The 17,013-nt window shown below is 39.2% G+C and overlaps 1 protein-coding gene across 2 annotated transcripts; it reads right to left on the bottom strand.

Moving 5' to 3' along the window:
* Positions 1-491: 491 nt before the first annotated feature.
* tgfbrap1 (transforming growth factor, beta receptor associated protein 1) lies at positions 492-15,315 on the bottom strand. Of its 2 annotated transcripts, XM_034679960.1 has the most exons (14): positions 15,176-15,314; positions 14,855-15,087; positions 11,985-12,700; positions 10,931-11,125; positions 9,201-9,355; positions 9,022-9,104; positions 7,606-7,786; positions 7,370-7,530; positions 7,189-7,246; positions 6,944-7,087; positions 6,682-6,825; positions 4,896-5,055; positions 4,295-4,746; positions 492-3,036 (listed from the first exon to the last, which is right to left on the bottom strand). In XM_034679960.1, exons 3-14 carry the CDS (start codon positions 12,679-12,681, stop codon positions 2,848-2,850), a joined length of 2,619 nt encoding a protein of 872 aa, XP_034535851.1. In that variant the 5' UTR covers positions 12,682-12,700; positions 14,855-15,087; positions 15,176-15,314; the 3' UTR covers positions 492-2,847. The 2 variants fall into 2 exon arrangements, with proteins under 2 accessions (XP_034535851.1, XP_034535852.1); XM_034679961.1 differs by having other exon boundaries at positions 11,985-12,695; positions 14,855-15,315.
* Between the last annotated feature and the right edge of the window lie 1,698 nt (positions 15,316-17,013).

The raw sequence follows: 17,013 nt of genomic DNA, 5'->3' as shown, positions 1-17,013 counted from the left end.
CTCTGCTGCCGTGGACGTGCCAGACTGCAGCTGCTACAACTACTGCTATCCGTCTCACCACTAACATCTCTCTTTCTCTTCATCTCCCTCTATCCCTTTCTCCAACACGGTCTCAGCAGATGTGTGTCTAACATGAGTCTGGTCCTGCTGGAGGTTTCTGCATGTTAAAGAAGTTTGTCCTAAATGCTGCAAAGTGCTCTGCTCATGGTGGATTAAGATGAGATCAGACTGAGTTCTGTCTGTAAAATGGGACTGGATCTTATCCGGTCTTGATGTTGGGTCTTTGTTAATAATAGAACATAGAGTCAGTCTACACCTGCTCTGTTTGGAAAGCGTCTTTAAATAACATTTGTTGTGATTTGGTGCTATATAAATAAAGATTGATGAAGTCAAATGTTGCTATAGGATAGGGAACTTAAAGAAAATGTGATGTCAAACAATAATCATGTCTTGGTACACGTGAGTTCAAATATGAGATTGAGACTCCTTGATTGATTTACAGTTTCATGTTTATTAAAATGAGACGGATTTACAGTTTGTACACCCCATCCACCTTGCACTGATTTAGAAAGCGACAAACGAGTACAAATGCAGTATATACATACCAGTATACATGTATTTATAAAACACAATAGTATTTTTCACACAACAGTACTGTAGTTTTGAAATTATATAAAGTCAAGGAGAGGAGGCTTTTTTAGCAAGCGACACTGAAACAGTTCAGACAGGAAGATGCTGCGCAGAAGCCGTGAGTCTCTGTCATGGAGAGTGAGCCAAGCCGGAAGTTTCTTTATTATCGTGATCTGCGTATTAGAAAAATAGTCCTGTGTTTGCAAAGAGTTCCTTATAGAAATGGGTTTCAATCAAGGCAAAGCATCAACAGCACAGGCACCAGAGAAACAAGCAGGACTCACAACAGTGACGTGTCGAGGAAGGTCAGACGACTGTAAAGAAGTTTAAAACAAAATTTTCTTGGTGTTATAGACAAACTTGTAACATCAAACAATTAGAGTCCATGAGGGCAGATTTTTGGATTTCCTTTTCAGAATCAGGTTAGGAGGCGTGATGAGATGGAATTTAATGTTTGGTTTTCCCCCAAAGCAGCTAGTTCTACAACTTAATGTCTGCGTGTGCATTTTCAATGACCAACAATCAGTTACACACACTAAAAAAAAAAAGACATGGAGGTACAGCAGCTTCACATAACCATGGTTAGGTTTCATTAGGGGTTTCTGTTTTATATACGAGCTCACTGTAAGGTAAGTTTTAAAGGATGTTGTGTGAAGACTAGCCTTGTGATAAAAATCAGCTGGTTTCAGTTTCTTTCAGGGGAAGACAGTCTTCAGATAGGCTTAATTTTAACCTCAATTCCTAAATCAAAAAATTAAATTAATTCTGTTGATTATGACGTACTTATTTTTCCACACATCGCAATACAAACTTGCCTTCTAAAATGTAAGGAAGATATTTTTACAGCGAGGCAATTTGTTCTGATAAAGTCAATCAGAAAAAAAATCTGCTCACTGTTTAATTAATAATCAAAATTACTAAATTCATTTAATTTTATAATTTATGATAGTGATATTAAGGATGTTTAGAAGGTTACAAAGAGCATCCTTCATTATGCATTATGTTGCAACTTCTGGCCGTTCCACATGTCCAACTTTCATCTCACTACTGCCATCTAGTGGTGAAACACTAGTTTTGCATCCTCAATGTAAACATGTCTCCTGCATCACCAAGAACAAGTGCATTAATCCTAATTGAAGTCATTTATAATAAGCTCATCATATTCTGCCCTTGCCTCTGTTTCAGAGAGATGTTTTTCTGGACCTCAAAAACCTGATAAAGATTTGCCACCAGCCTGTTTTGTCTCGGGTTCGAGATCTGTGTCGATAATTGTACCAAAGCCGAATAAACAGAATGGAGTAGTTGATTTTATTTGTTATCTGAAACCAGACAAAGTGTATGAAACTTGATTTCACATGATCCATGATACTTTACAAATCTCCCACTTGTATCATAACCCTGTTTCACAATAACTCTCCTCGCCTGTTATCAAAAGAAGTGTCTGATTTGGTTTAGTAGGTCATTCTGAATCTTGAACCCCTCGTTAAACTCGAAAACAAGACTTCATGTAATGTTTTAAAACTCTCACTTTGTCAATCTGAATGAGTTTGGATCAAATTGAGTCACCTGTAATATGATGAATGTAACATTGAGTGCTGTTATGATAAGAGGGAGGAAATTGAGCAGCAGAACACAGGAAGTAATCTGAGGAGCCTTGTTAGTATTTCACATTTAAACCCAACACTGAAATGTGCAAGTTAGGACAATATTTTCACAACAGCGATATGAGGTGATCAGGGTGGCTGGAACCGTTAGAGTGCTAATACTATGCATGCTTCAGAAATATTTGCAACAGGTTCAAATATTGTGCTCTGCATGTTGAGCAGTTTCTTGTGTTCAGGTTTGAAACTGTTCAAGCGAAGACAGCGAGCCGTGCAGCACAGATAAAAGCACAAGAGCCTGTGGGATCTTTTAGTTAGATTGACTGAAGGGCCGGGTGACTGAGCTGTTGTTTTGAGACTTTAATAAAAACTTGTGTGTAACTGCAGCACAGGAATAAATAGATGAAGTAATCTGTTTCTCCCTCACACACACTCACACTCGGACAGCTTTCTTTGCGTTTCTCTTCAGCTCCGCAGCAGACTCCACTGCGGCAACAATAGTTCTGTGCTTGTCGTTACTCCCACACTCCTCAGCCTGGGTCCAAACACCCAGCAGGTCCTGCTTCAGTTTGGAGCCTATGATCACAGATCGAGTGGTAGCTCGAGGGGCCGAGTCTCACGTGTGGTTGCTGCTATTCGTTAACTGTCTCTTTGTGGGAGAGTCTCTTACTCTCTGGGCGACACAGTGCTTGTGGACGGGGACTCCACCCGGCAGACACACCACGTCAGGCTCACTGAAGGTGTTGTGGCACAGGTGGCATCCCTTTTTCTCAGAGACAAAGACCGGCTTCTTCCGTTCTTTCAGCTGTGGAGAAATCACATCCAATGTTAATGACACTTTATTTGACTATATAAATCAATCAACCTTTATTTATATAGAGCCAAATCCCAACAAATGTTCTCCTTAGACTCTTTCCAAACAGAACAGGTCTAGACCGTACTCTATGTTCTATTATTATGACCCAACATCAAGACAGGATAAGATCCAGTCCCATTTTACAGACAGGACTCAGTCTGATCTCATTTTAATCCACCATGAGCAGAGCACTTTGCAGCATTTAGCAAGTTACAGTGGCAAGGACAAACTTCCTTTAACAGGCAGAAACCTCCAGCAGGACCAGACTCATGTTAGACACACATCTGCCTCCATACACAAACCGGCCAATTTTCAGTCTTAGTTTTTCTTCCTTTTTGCCGTTTCAAAGAAATAGTTGCATTTTTAATAGTTACAGGAAAAATCTTATACATTTAATGACAGAGAAATCAAATATTCAGTTTAAAGTGTCATATGACTGGATCTGATTTAGCAGAGAAACCTTTAAAATTTAATCCTTATTTAAAAAATAAATAAATGTATACTTAATTTAAAAATGTTCTCTCTAGTTGTGCTTTATTTATTAGAAATTAGGTAAAATTCCTACTACTGAGATGAAAGTGCAATTTTTGAAAGTATGAAAGATCCAAGACATTAAGTTATTTTAAATAAATGTTTACATATTGGAAAACGTACATTTCAAAGAGAACTGTACATACAAATAATCCAACTTGTAGTTAAACTGTCAATTGTGTCTTATCCGTATCGATTATCCCAATACTGTGTCTTATTTTACAGCAAAATCATAAAACCCAAGATTCTTGAACAGGCATGGTTAGCATTAAAGTTTGGAAAAATTACAACGACTATAGCTGAAAATAATAGAGACGGTTATTGATTTAGAGTCAATAATTGAAGCTCTGCAAAGCAAGAGAACAAAAATCTGATGATTTCTTTCCTAGTCTACCACCGCCTTTCAATATTGCTTGATCTATATTTATCTGCACATTTTTTAAAACTTTTTTCACATCTTTCTTTTGGCTAGTCTTATCAACGACACTCAGAAGTCGTGCACTCTACAACTCTTCACTGCAGGCTGTGAAATAATAGGATTTGCAACAACATAGACTTACAAAAAAGATGCATCAAAAAATAATTTCTAATATTTTTGTTCCATCTAATAAATATCATATCTGGCTTTTAGACAAACATCTTTGCATGTGTTTGTAAGGTGTGGTGTGCTCCTCACCCTGTCATGCAGCAGTTGAAGGTTTTCAGAGTGGGACAAGCTCAGGGCGATCTGGGAGGTGCGACCGGCGTGCATACTGGCTCTGACCGCTTGGCTCAGAAAGGGGCGCAGCAGCTGCAGAGACCATCCGTCGGGGAGCATACGCAGGACCTGGGCCGCATCGAACACCTCCCCGTGCCGATTCAGGAGGTCTACAGCAGCCATCTCCAGATCTCCATCGCCACCTCCTGCTGACATCTGGTTCCCCTTTAGATACACCTCCAGGAGCAGGTGGAACAGCTGCTGTCTGTACGCAGAGTCCCGAGAAGAAGACGCCCATATACAGAAGGCCTCGGCAGAAGGGAAGTCTCTGAGCTTGTGCACCAAAATGTGAAGTGCTTTATCGTTCTCCTCCAGTTTTCCATGTAGTGTTGCACGCTCTAGCAGCAGCTGTTTACAGTTCTCTAGTTTACCTAAACAGAGCAGAACAACAGGTTGCATTACAGACCAAACTCCATGTTAGAATCTCCAATCATCTTTTTGTAACAAAGCTTTAATCTGGAGTAGTTTCTCAGGCTGAACATCATCACAACCTAAAATGAGCTTCAGACGTATTTCTCACCCAGAAGGACCTGTACACTGTACAGATTAGACTCCCTGAGCAGCGCTTGCAGCCTGTCTCTGGCTCTGGTGATCTGCTCTTCATCTCTTGGCGACTCCGACAGCAAAGACAAAACTCTCTCTGAATACAACACGGCCAGGTGTGTGTGCAACTTCTCTTTCTGCATTTAAAGAACAAGAAAGAAAAGGACTGAGGTTAAACTTTCCAGCAGCAAGGCAGCAAACTTCACAAAAACCTTCGTGGGGATTATTTTCACACAATGATACACAAATGAGACTTGATTCAGCTGTGTGATCTTTTAAAGACACCCTTAAAATTTAAAAACAAAGAAATAGCATCATAGAATAAAATAATCTATGAAATTAGACAAATTAAGAGTTTTAAAGCCTAATGTAAAAGGAATTTTTAGGGGCACAGAGCGATTATAAACATGCTTGTGAGCAAACTGCTCGTGGAGTATTACTGTAACCATCACATCAGATGGTTGGTGGGCAGAATCTGAAGCAAGATACTCTGAAAAAGACAAATGTCTAAATGTCTCAAACTAAAGTTTTGCTCAGGCAAATACTGACTGGTTCCTTTCAATCAATCAATTAATTGATCAAGCTTCATTTATAGAGCTCCTTTAATACAAATCTAATGCAATTCGAAGAGCTTTAGAGTGAGTGAAAAAAATAAATTAAATATATAATGACTAAACATAAAACAGAAATGGATTTAGAAGTAGAGACTAATGCACACCAACTACAATAAGATGTATATAAATAAACAACAAATAAAAATAGTTAAGAAATAATAGAATAAAAGATAAAACATAAATAATTAAGACAATAAAAAGATAAAGATAAATAATAGCTCAAGAATAGCAATAAAAAAATAGTTTGATCAAAAGAAATGGAAGAGTTAAAAATAAATAAAACAATAGAATATTAAAAATAAATATAAAATGACATTAAAATGATAAATTATAAGAAGTTATAAAAAAAAGTCTGAATATCTCCAGCTCCTCTCAGATCCTGTTCCATCATCTTGGAGCGTCGTGGCTGAAAGCAGCGTCACTGAAAGTTTTTGTTCTCCTCTGAGGAACAGCTTAAAGAGAGGGGCTGGAGGATCTGAGAGGCCTTCCTGGTTAATTCACTAAAAGGAGGTGTAGTCTGGTGCGACAGGCAGCCAGTGTAAAGACTTTAAAACAGGCGTGATGTGTGCTCTCCTTCTGGTCTGTGCTGCTGCATTCTGAATTAACTACAGCTGTTTTTCTGTATTCTTAGTAGACCAGTAAGGAGAGCATTACAGTAGTCCAGCCTGCAAGTTATAAAAGCGTGCTTTAGTGTCTCTGTGTTGCTCAGAGAGAGACACGGCCTCACTTTAGAAATATTCTTTAGATGATGAAATGTAAATGTGTGTATCTAATGCGCTAATATTCACGAAGCAGGACTCCAGGAAGAATCCAGGAAAGACAGGAGTTACACAAATGCAGGCCAGGAGTGTAGGAACAAGCTCTAAGAGTGCTGACCACTGAGCTACAATTCCTCTTGTGAGCACTTTCATATTTAGAATGCGGTTAAAAGTGAGACTGCTGCAGACCATGTGAAGGTATGCACTGTGATTCTGGAGAACTGATACTGCTGTGGGAATTCTTTTTATGTTTGCTTCCCTGCAGAAAAGTCTGGGTTAACAACAACTTATCATCTCTGGTGTTATGAAAGAGTTATTGCGTTGTCTGAATACATTCTCTTGCACTGAGCAGCCACTTTAAAAGCAGTTTTACTTTATCCTGTTATCTTACCTGCAACCTTTTCTCCAACACCAGGTGTTCTAGGTAGATGAGCAGCGCCATGCTGTGCTTTTCCAGGTAAGTGATGACATCATCAGTGTTTAATTGTGTCAGGTGTTTACTGGCAGGCCTCTTAGTGAAGATATGGATACCTTTCTATGAGAAAACAGAAAGGTTAGGTTACCGATGCAGCTCGAGACAACAGACAGCGTTACAAAGGCGACATCAACACAAACTGCGTCGTGATGACTGTTTTACGGTCGTGGTAACCTACGGTGGGATCCTTCTGCAGGGCCCAGTCTGCATACTTCCATAAAAGGTCCAGGTTTGAGCAGGAGCACAGAAAGTCCACAATGTACTCGTACAGGTCAGATCTGGTGGAGTCCTGCAGTTCCCCGTCTACGACCCGAATCCACAACTGTCAGGAAAAAAACAAGGATTATCTTCAAAGTCATAGAAATCCTGTTGGTGTTGATAATAAATCAGAACCACAAACAGATCTATTTTAGGTGTACATACCTGCAGTGCTGCTGAATCCTGACCATTATAATGATAGAGCAGCCCAAGTGCAAAATATCTGCATGGGAAAAAAAAAGAATACTGATTTAAGTGGAAACAGCACCAAACCTCATGGAGTATCGATTAATTGTATCATTAATTGAACCAATAATCACGGTAGATAGATCAATGGTATACACACTTGTGATATTTCTCCAGCCATGGCACACTGTCTGCTAGAACACAGGCGTTTTCTGAAGCCAGCAGGTCCAGAAGACTATCATGATCCTGCTCAGCATAGAGTTTTAACAATGCAGTGTCCACGTCTTCTCTACAGCCGTTAGCCACCTCTGTGCTTCGTACCTGCATGGAGATAAAACATACATTAGAGACCTCACTGGATATGTTTTCATAAATAATCAGATTTACTATATTTACCTCTCCCAAATAAGTAATAAGGAATTTCTTGCATCGTAGCACTTTCTCCTGGTCGCCCTGTGCCAGGTGGTTTAGGTCTGCAAACTCATGGAGGGGAGGGTGGCAGCGAGTGAATGAAGAGGAAGCTGGCAGCAGCAGAGGGTAGAGAGATATCAGCTCCCGCACATCCAGCTGACCCTTCCTGCAAATATAAAACGTAGGGTCGTAAAAAAGCACTTATGAGGGAGACAGTCAATCACCAAAGTTCTTAAAGTTGATCGTTTGGTGAAATGAGTTTCTTTCTCCAAGGTGTCAGAGAGCTTGTTTTTGTAATTAACTAAATTCAACAGAGACTTCTCAATCAATCCCAGCTCTACAAATCATAGTAAGCTAGGGTCCAAGTGGTCAGTTACCACCATGTTTTGCTTTACCCTGCTCCTCGTTTCATGCCGCCTTGCCCCTGATCCCACTCCAAGCTAACAAATTGCACATTATAGTAGAAGAGGAAAAAATAGTTCAGAGCAGACCTGTTGCTTCATCTCTTCTCAGTTAACTTTCTGATGGACTGATTATTATTTTTCATTTATTTATCTTTAAAGTATATTGTATAAATGTATATTACTTTCCTATTAATCTAATTCTAATTATTTATATTACATTATTTTTCATTAATTTAACTTGATTGATTTATTTATCTTTAGAATTTATGTATCTATTTATTTCAATTATTCTAGTTTTCATAATTTATATTTTATTTTTTATTAATTTACCTTTATTTTTCTTTAAAATGTATGTATCTATTTATATTACTTTCCTATTTTTCCAATGATTATCATTTGTTATATATTTATTTATTAATCTACCATTTTTTTAAGTTAATCTATCAATTTATATTTATTTTCTGTTTTTAAATATTATTATTTCTATTACATTATTATTTATTAATTTAACCGTATGTATTCATTTTTCTTTAAAGTTTATTGCATATATTTATATAACTTCTCTACTATTCTAATGAGTATATTTTTTTATCTGATTTTAAAACATATTTATTTATTTAATTTAATTTTAAATTTATTTATTTATTTTTAATTTAATTTTGAATTTCCCTTTCAAACTATGGACTTTTCTTTTTGATTTTATTAAAATTAATGAAATATTTGTGTATGAGATCTGCCTCTGGGTCTTATGACTACATTGCTGTTTTGTGTTCTGTTGGCTGAGTGTAATAAAAAAAGGAACAGTAGTGAAACTGAAAAGTAAACACTGTAATCCAACACTGATCCCGAAAAACATTCATTCATGACACAGTGAATGTTTTTCTAAGGATTCCTTGAGCCTAAATGGTATTTACAAGTCTCACAGTTTAATCCCAATAACAGAACAGAGCGATTCAACACAAGCTGTAAAGAATCTGACTCTGACCCAGACTCTCACCTGAAGTGCTCTTTTGCTTCCAGGAACTGAAGCTGACCGAACTGTATGAAACCGGCCTGCTGAAGGATTCGTTTGTGCAAAATCTGAGGACAGAGAAAGCGACACATCAGACAACTACATGCATAACAAATGAATAATACATTAGGCCATAAAAAATAAAACAACACACTGTCTGTTACCATGAACTTGTCTTTGGGAATATTTCTCTGTGCTCCCTCTGTGAGGATGAGGGCCTCCTCCACTCGGTGACTGGCCAATAAGTCCTGGATCTGTCTCTCCAGAGGAAGAGGAACCAGGACGTACACTGCTTTAGTGGACGCCAGGATGACCTTTCCTGAAAGATAAAACACTCACTTTAACACTTGTTAGAAAGCCTGATCTGATAACATCACTATGTTTAGATGCCTATTTTTTGTTTTTCACAGCTTGTGTAATTTTTTCAATCTTAACACCATGCTGACAGATTTTCTGTGGCAGTAAATGGTTGATGGTGGTCAGTCAGTATTGCTAATCCGGATGCAAGTGTTTGCTGCAAAAGGTTTTGCTTTCTCAGTCCACAAAAGCCACGATGTTATCCATCCCTGGACTCATTAATAAACCAAATCCTGTTTTACTTCTCAATTTTTTTAGGATGTGCAATGGAACCACTCAATAGTTAGAGCTAAATTATGTATCTTTATTATCCCAATGCGATGGAAATATCAAAAGGAGCTCTCCAGTTTCAAGCATTAAAAGTCTGTTATCATGCGTGTAACAAGATTTGTGACCCAGAAAAGGGAGCTGTGTAAATTCTGTTACCCAGCCTGAAGTGATGTTGCTTGAAATGGTGGTAGATTGAGACAAAAATTACAAGTTTGAAGTGATATTGTGAAGCTGGCTCTACAGACATCTGTAGCTCCCTCTTGGGATCACATGCTCATGACACGCCCAAATCTTCAACCACACTGTCAACAGTCAAAATACAGTTGGCTCGTGTATACACAAGGTTTTGAGAAGGAGAGATGAATATGATCTCTATCCTATCGTTCTCTCCTCTGTCTGCCTGTCTCTTACTTTAACTTTTCTTGTCCCATTAAAGTTACTAACCATAGACCTTTCTGGAGTCCCTGAGCTCCCTGGTCTCGTAGGTTCCAGACTCCAGCTGCTACAACTACTACTATCTGTCTCACCACTATCTCTCTCTCTCTCTCTCTCTCTCTCTCTCTCTCTCTCTCTCTCTCTCTCTCTCTCTCTCTCTCTCTCTCTCTCTCTCTCTCTCTCTCTCTCTCTCTCTCTCTCTCTCTCTCTCTCTCTCTCTCTCTCCTCTCTCTCTCTCTCTCTCTCTCTCTCTCTCTCTCTCTCTCTCTCTCTCTCTCTCTCTCTCTCTCTCTCTCTCTCTCTCTCTCTCTCTCTCTCTCTCTCTCTCTCTCTCTCTCTTCATCTCCCTATGTCCCTCTCTCCAACACGGTCTCAGCAGATGTGTGTCTAACATGAGTCTGGTCCTGCTGGAGGTTTCTGCCTGTTAAAGGAAGTTTGTCCTTGCCACTGTAACTTGCTAAATGCTGCAAAGTGCTCTGCTCATGGTGGATTAAGATGAGATCAGACTGAGTCCTGTCTGTAAGATGGGACTGGATCTCATCCTGTTTTGATGTTGGGTCTTTGTTAATAATAGAACATAGAGTACGGTCTAGACCTGCTCTGTTTGGAAAGAGTCTTCAGATAACATTTGTTGTGAATTGGTGCTTTATAAATAAACATTGATTGATCCCTTATGGTTGTAGGTTTGTTGTTGGAGTATCCTTTAAAGCCTGGGCATATTCAATTTGGTCACTAATGGAGACATAATTGATGAAGGCAAAGGAAAGGTACAGCATGAAGCTTTACTCCTGTAGTTAAAATAGGATACATGAGAATATATTAGGAAGAATACCTTCAAAGTCCTGAAGGATGTGTCCGTCCCTGAATGAAAGGGTCTGTTTCAGCTGTTGGTCCAGCATGCTGTGGATAGTGATGAAGCTCTCATCCAAAGCCACTACGTATGGGAAACACACGGCGGCTCCAATGACACTCTCGGACCAGCTGACCGGAGCTCGCTGAGAGACTCCTTCTGCATTCGCAAACATACCTGAGGGGTGAGAGAAGATAACGAGGAGGGTTAAGGGGAGGAAGTTAAAGACACATTACAAACAGATATAAAAGTCATATGATATTAGAAAACAAGCAGGGGCAACGATTATTAAACATGGAAATATATTGACAATCTTGTTGTATTTTATTTTACTTTATTTTATTTACTTATATTCTTTATTTACTTTTCTTCTGGTCCTGTCTCTTGGCTTATATGACTGTTCATTGAAATGCAAATTTAAAGAGAGGCCAGTTGATTTATATGACTGAAAAAAAGAAAAGATTTGATTTTAGAATTGAGATATTTGGATATATATTTTCATAAGAGTAAATTCTCACTAGATGTGTTAACGACACCCTATTATCAGGTTGTTTTTTTGTTTTTGTTTGTCTGTTTTTGTTTTTACTTCATATGTATTTTGTTTAATAAAAAAATAAATAAAATGTCATGTTTTTAAGATGTATTGAAACGTGTTATAATGACAAGATACCTCAATAAAAAGAGAATAACAAAAAAAAAAATATTGACAATTCAATAATTAAAATTTAATTTTTTTAATTGATTGAAAAAATTGTATTTCAATTTCTGCTAAAGTCAATGAGCATTCAAGCCACTGCAGTTAGCAAGAGTGCCAGAACTTACAGCATCAAGGTCTGTTTGTGCTGACTTAAGTACCTGCAAAAACAAACTCCTGAGGCACCAGCCCCTCCTGTTGTTTACGGATAATGATCTCTCCTGACAGAAAGGTTAAGAAGCTGACCAAAAAGACTCTTTGATATGCAAAATATGTTCTCAGGCATTTTTGAGGAAGCTTAATTATATCCCCCGCAGATCTCCTGTTAGTATCCTGACTCACCAAGACCACCTGGTGCTGCTAAAAGGAACTCCTCCCTGCCGATCCTCTTCAGGATGGGCTTCTTCTCCTCGCTGCTGTAAGGGAAAAGGTCTTGGGAGGCTCCTGTGTTGTAGTTCAGAATCATATACTGTGTAGCCAGGGCCAGGCACAAGAAGTATCCATCAAGGCTGACAGCACAGGGCTGTTCAGGAGTGTTCACCTCTTTGACCAGCTGCACTCTGTCCTCGTACACCATGTAAATCTGCACAGTCCGTCGTTTGGATGACAGCACGCCCATCTCCACGCAGAACGGGTCGCCATTAACTGGATTCTCATTGATGCTGAAGGCCGTCACACCTCTGATTTTGGCTCCACCTCCTGCCGCAGAGGGCACCGTTTCCAGTGTCACCATATCAACGAGGAACACTATAGCGTCGCAGAGCACGATCAGGCGCTCCAAAGCGGAGGCAGCGCGCAGCTCTGCAACAGGTTTCTTAAGGCCCAGGTATTTGTGCAGCAGCTTCTGAGCCGAGTAACTCAGCTTCCCCTTAGGCGAAGTGACCTCATCCAGCAGGAAGTGGTGGATGAAGCAGTCATTGGTACCCAGGTACAAGTGCTTCCCACAGCACTCGATGCACTCGATGTTGATGCGAGCCTTGTCGCCCATGAGGAGATCTCTCTCCACAGCGGGGACAAGCTCAAAAGCCTTCACACTCATCTCAGCCAAGGCATCTACACTAGAGGACACAAAACAGACAGACATGGTCAAAACTGAAGACAAAACAAAACAAATCAATGATTCAGTTCACGGCAAATCTTCTGATACATTATTGATAGAATTAACTGAGGCAAGGGCGTGTCCCTCATTCACAACTCTGGATCCCATGTGCTTTGAATGTTTGGTTGTTTCTGATGTCTGTTTGATTACATTTGAGGAAGACACATGAGCCTCAACATGGAAGATTTTTCAAATACCTAACAAGATTGGATCTGAAACATTACCTTGTACTCTGGGAATAGCTTCTCATAACACTCCTCACAGCTTCCTGACATAATACTGTGCAAAAAACTAATTCATCCCCAGGGTGATAACTCAATGAAATAAGATGCATTAGTGATGAGATACATGAACTAAGGTTTTCAAGTACACCCAGTGTTATTTTATGTATTTATATTGTATTATGGTTGTTGTTGTTGTATGATTGTTGATACACATTAGGCGGAGAGAGCACTGACAATTACTGTGAGTATTATGTCGTGTCTGTTGAGGTGGTCTTATTGCAGTAATGAAAACAGCTACTACAGGTTATTTGGATTAGTCTTGTTCTGTGAGTATGATGTACTTTCCATGTTTTAAGCTGTGCTGTACCTCAAATTGTCTCTTTGAGGACATTAAAGTTTTCTATACTGAACTAATAGTTCTTCAAAATGCAAAAATAACAAGATTTGTTATCAGCACCAGAATATATCTTACAAACAAAACATTCCCTTCACACATATGTATTTAATTCTCACTTTAAACCCTTTAAATGAGCCTGTGTGCTACACTTGAGACAAGATCCCACAGTGTGCTTTGACAGTTTCAGGACATTTATACTGATGAGGTAGGGTTTGAAATAGCATTTTTCTCCTGGAAGTATTAACACACTCTGATGATGTGACACATGACAGTGCATGTTTACATATCAGGCAAATGACTTTAAGCTGCTGTTGGTAGTCACAGAGTAAACATCTTTTCAGAGACGAACTTCGAATGTCAACACTCTCCCTCCCAACCAGATTTCCTCTTAGCCCCCCAACACAGATCGGTGTGCGCAATATGATAGTGCCGGACTCACAACCAATTGGAGGACGTAGTAGGGGCCGCCCCTTAACCAATCAGGACGGAGGATTGGAGATTAGCTATGATTGGTCCGTCATAACGGGAATGAGGGGAATAATAACATTGCTTGATACAAAGGCATTGGGAAACGCAGAGATTTACCAATTGTCTCAAATTACTCCACTTACCGATGAGTACAGTTGGGTATAATGACCTTTTCACCAAACCCAGCAGAAAAAAAGGAACTTTTTTATACACCATTCCTACCAACAGCAGCTTTAACTGTTGACATAAAAAAGTGTTGCATGCTAAGAGAGTATACCTTACATTTTCTGACATAAAATGACAATCATTGTATTGTTTTGCTTTTTTTTTCTTTTTTTCCCACCTTGCAACTGCAGTATATTTCATGCTGAACATTTTGGGGTATGACACATTTGAATAAGAATTGAATTCATGGCCTAGTCCACTTGCTAATAGCACTTTTGCACCTGCTTATACTTGGTTGCTTTCCTTCACAATAAATGCCACATGCACCTTTAGCTTCAATCCTGAGATGTCAACACTGTAATATTTTTGAAGCCAGCCTATCTCGTTTTCCTTCTTATGTATCATGTTAGTACATGTTAGGGCTTATTTTCAAAACATGATCCAGCACACTCCCTGTCATGTTGTTCAAGAGATGATAGCTAGCTGATGACGTTAGCTAGCTAGCTGAATTATCACAGGTTATCAGCATAGTTTAATAATCCACGTTGACACAGGGTACATGTGAGGTATCTTGTGAATTGGATACTCAACTTGAGTGTGAGGGAGTTTTAATGAGGTGGTCGTTTCTATTCTAATTCAGTAATTAGCTTTTGGGCGAGCTAGCTTAGCTCACTTAGCTAATCAATGCTAAGCTAGCTGAAGGATGGCTTATGTGCTAACAACCTGAGCTGTGAAGTAGAAAAACAAACTGTGATGCCCCTCATTTATCACACCCGGCTTCACCTCTCTATGTGTGATGCTGCTGACTTCTCCCTGCCCAGGATCTCTTGAAGCTGTGGGCATTAGTAAGCAAACCTACCGCTGCAGACAGCTCTCAGGACGGCAGGCCGGTCAGCTCCAGAAACAGGGCGAGCCCTCCTCCTACTCCACACACAGACTCCTCCAACTTAATGTACACTCAGACAGCAATAACGCCATGATGCTCTGCTCGGCACCAAACTGACAGGCGTAGAATATGGCTGGAGTAGATGCGGCAGGTCTTCCTTGTCCAGAATATAACACCGCCCATTAGCAAGGAAGAAGTCCTGCTGGCTGCAGGTGATACAAGCTGCGTTCAAGACCGCCGAGCTGTGTGGAAGATTGTTGCAGGTGGTGATAACTCAAAGCGTCATGTACTCACTTGTAATTGTGTCAATGCAGCAGATATGTGGATACTTCTGAGGGCTGTAGTATTTTCATAATACCACAATCCTTCCTAATACAAAATGTGGACTGTAGACATTTAAACACAACATGAATGATGGCTGCACTCCACTAACCATAGACTGCCACTAACAGGTGCTGACTCATTGAAATAGTCAACAGACATGTTTAGTGCAGGGGCGTCAAACTCATTTCTGTTCAGGGGCCACATACAGCCCAAGTTGATCTAAAGTGGGTCGGACAAGTAGAATCATAAAATAATAACCTATAAATAACAACAACTCTAAATTTTTGTTTCAGTGCAAAAAAGTAAAAGTACATTCTGAAAGTGTTCACATTTAATGAACTATCTTTCTACAAAAACAGCTGTTGTATTTTTTGTCATGATGAGTCTTATAGTGGGCCAAATATTTTACCCTTTAAGCCCTGAAACCTGCTGTGAACACACCAAACACAGGTTTCCCATTCACCTGACAGAGTGTAATGTTTCCTGCAAAATAACAGAGATTAGAATAATGAAAAAGGTAAAGTTGATTATTTTGGACCCCTCAGCTCCAGCATGAACAGTTTGCTTGCTGGACAGTGTTGTATGCAGGGGTGTAGTGCTAGTGTTAGTAGTTAGTGGATCATCTTATAGTGCTCTAAAACGTCTTTATGAATCTCAACCGGATTATGCAAACAGCAAATAATCTATTTTCTAACTTTGAGAAAAAAAGCGCTGTTCAGGTGCACTCCGTCAGCACTATAATATCAGAGACAAATGCACACCAACAACAATAATATATGTGTAATTAGAATAAGTTAAAGCATTAAATTAACATTTAGAATATAAATAGCTGCTGTTGGTAGTCACAGAGTAAACATCTGTTCAGAGAGAGGGACTTCGAATGTCAACACTATCCCTCCCAACTAGATTTCCTCTTAGCCCCCCAACACAGATTGGCGTATGCAGTCATATTGGTGCTGGACTCATGACAAATAGGGGAATGTAGTAGTGGCCGCCCCTTAACCAATCAGGACATAGGATTGGAGGCTAGCTATGATTGGTCTGTCATAACGGGAACGAGGGGAATAATAACATTGCTTGATACAAAGGCATTGGAAGACGCAGAGATTTGGCAATAGTCTCAAATTACTCCACTTACCGATCAGTATTGATGGGCATTATGACCTTTTATCCAAACACAGCAGAAAAAAAAGGAACTTTTTTATACACCATTCCTACCAACAGCAGCTTTAACTGTTGACATAAAAAAGTGTTGCATGCTAAGAGAGTATACCTTACATTTTCTGACATAAAATGACAAGCATTGTATTGTTTTGCTTGTTCTTTGTTTTTTTCCACCTTGCAACCGCAGTATATTTCATGCTGAACATTTTGGGTGCACAAGTTTACACCATTCCTACCAACAGCAGCTTTAAAGTAGATAAATAAAAAAGGGTAGGAATATGAGTTGAAGGCTAAAAATAATGGGAAAAGCTTGTTATACCAAGATAAGAAATAATAAGGTTAAGGTCTCAAGAAAATAACATAAATTATTTAAATAAAGTACATGAAGTGTCATCTGAAGGCTTCCATATCTGACGTGCAAAGAGGATGTAGCATGTGAGTAACATACAGTTCATTGAAGGGAAAGGCAAGTCACTGCTCGAAACAAAAAAAGAATTAAAACCATACATTTGATAACGTTAAATAGCTTTGAAAAAATAATTTAAAGTTCTTGTGTTAAATAAAGAGCTATACAGTTAAGTGCAATGTCGAGAGAACAGTATTTGACAGTAAAAGTCCAAACTGTCCGTGAACGCACCTCGGCT

Source organism: Notolabrus celidotus, chromosome 3 (assembly GCF_009762535.1).
Source record: "Notolabrus celidotus isolate fNotCel1 chromosome 3, fNotCel1.pri, whole genome shotgun sequence".
Classification (NCBI taxonomy): domain Eukaryota; kingdom Metazoa; phylum Chordata; class Actinopteri; order Labriformes; family Labridae; genus Notolabrus; species Notolabrus celidotus.
Note: the sequence above shows the minus strand (reverse complement) of the source record. Positions and strands in the feature narration are given on the sequence as shown.

Excerpts from the sequence above, each read along its gene's own strand:
- tgfbrap1 (XM_034679961.1), bottom strand. The coding sequence starts at position 12,681 with ATGAGTGTGAAGGCTTTTGAGCTTGTCCCCGCTGTGGAGAGAGATCTC. Across the intron at positions 9,356-10,930 it reads CATCCTTCAGGACTTTGAAG|GAAAGGTCATCCTGGCGTCC; the intron begins GTATTCTTCCTA and ends TTTATCTTTCAG. Across the intron at positions 4,747-4,895 it reads CAGTGTACAGGTCCTTCTGG|GTAAACTAGAGAACTGTAAA; the intron begins GTGAGAAATACG and ends TGCTCTGTTTAG.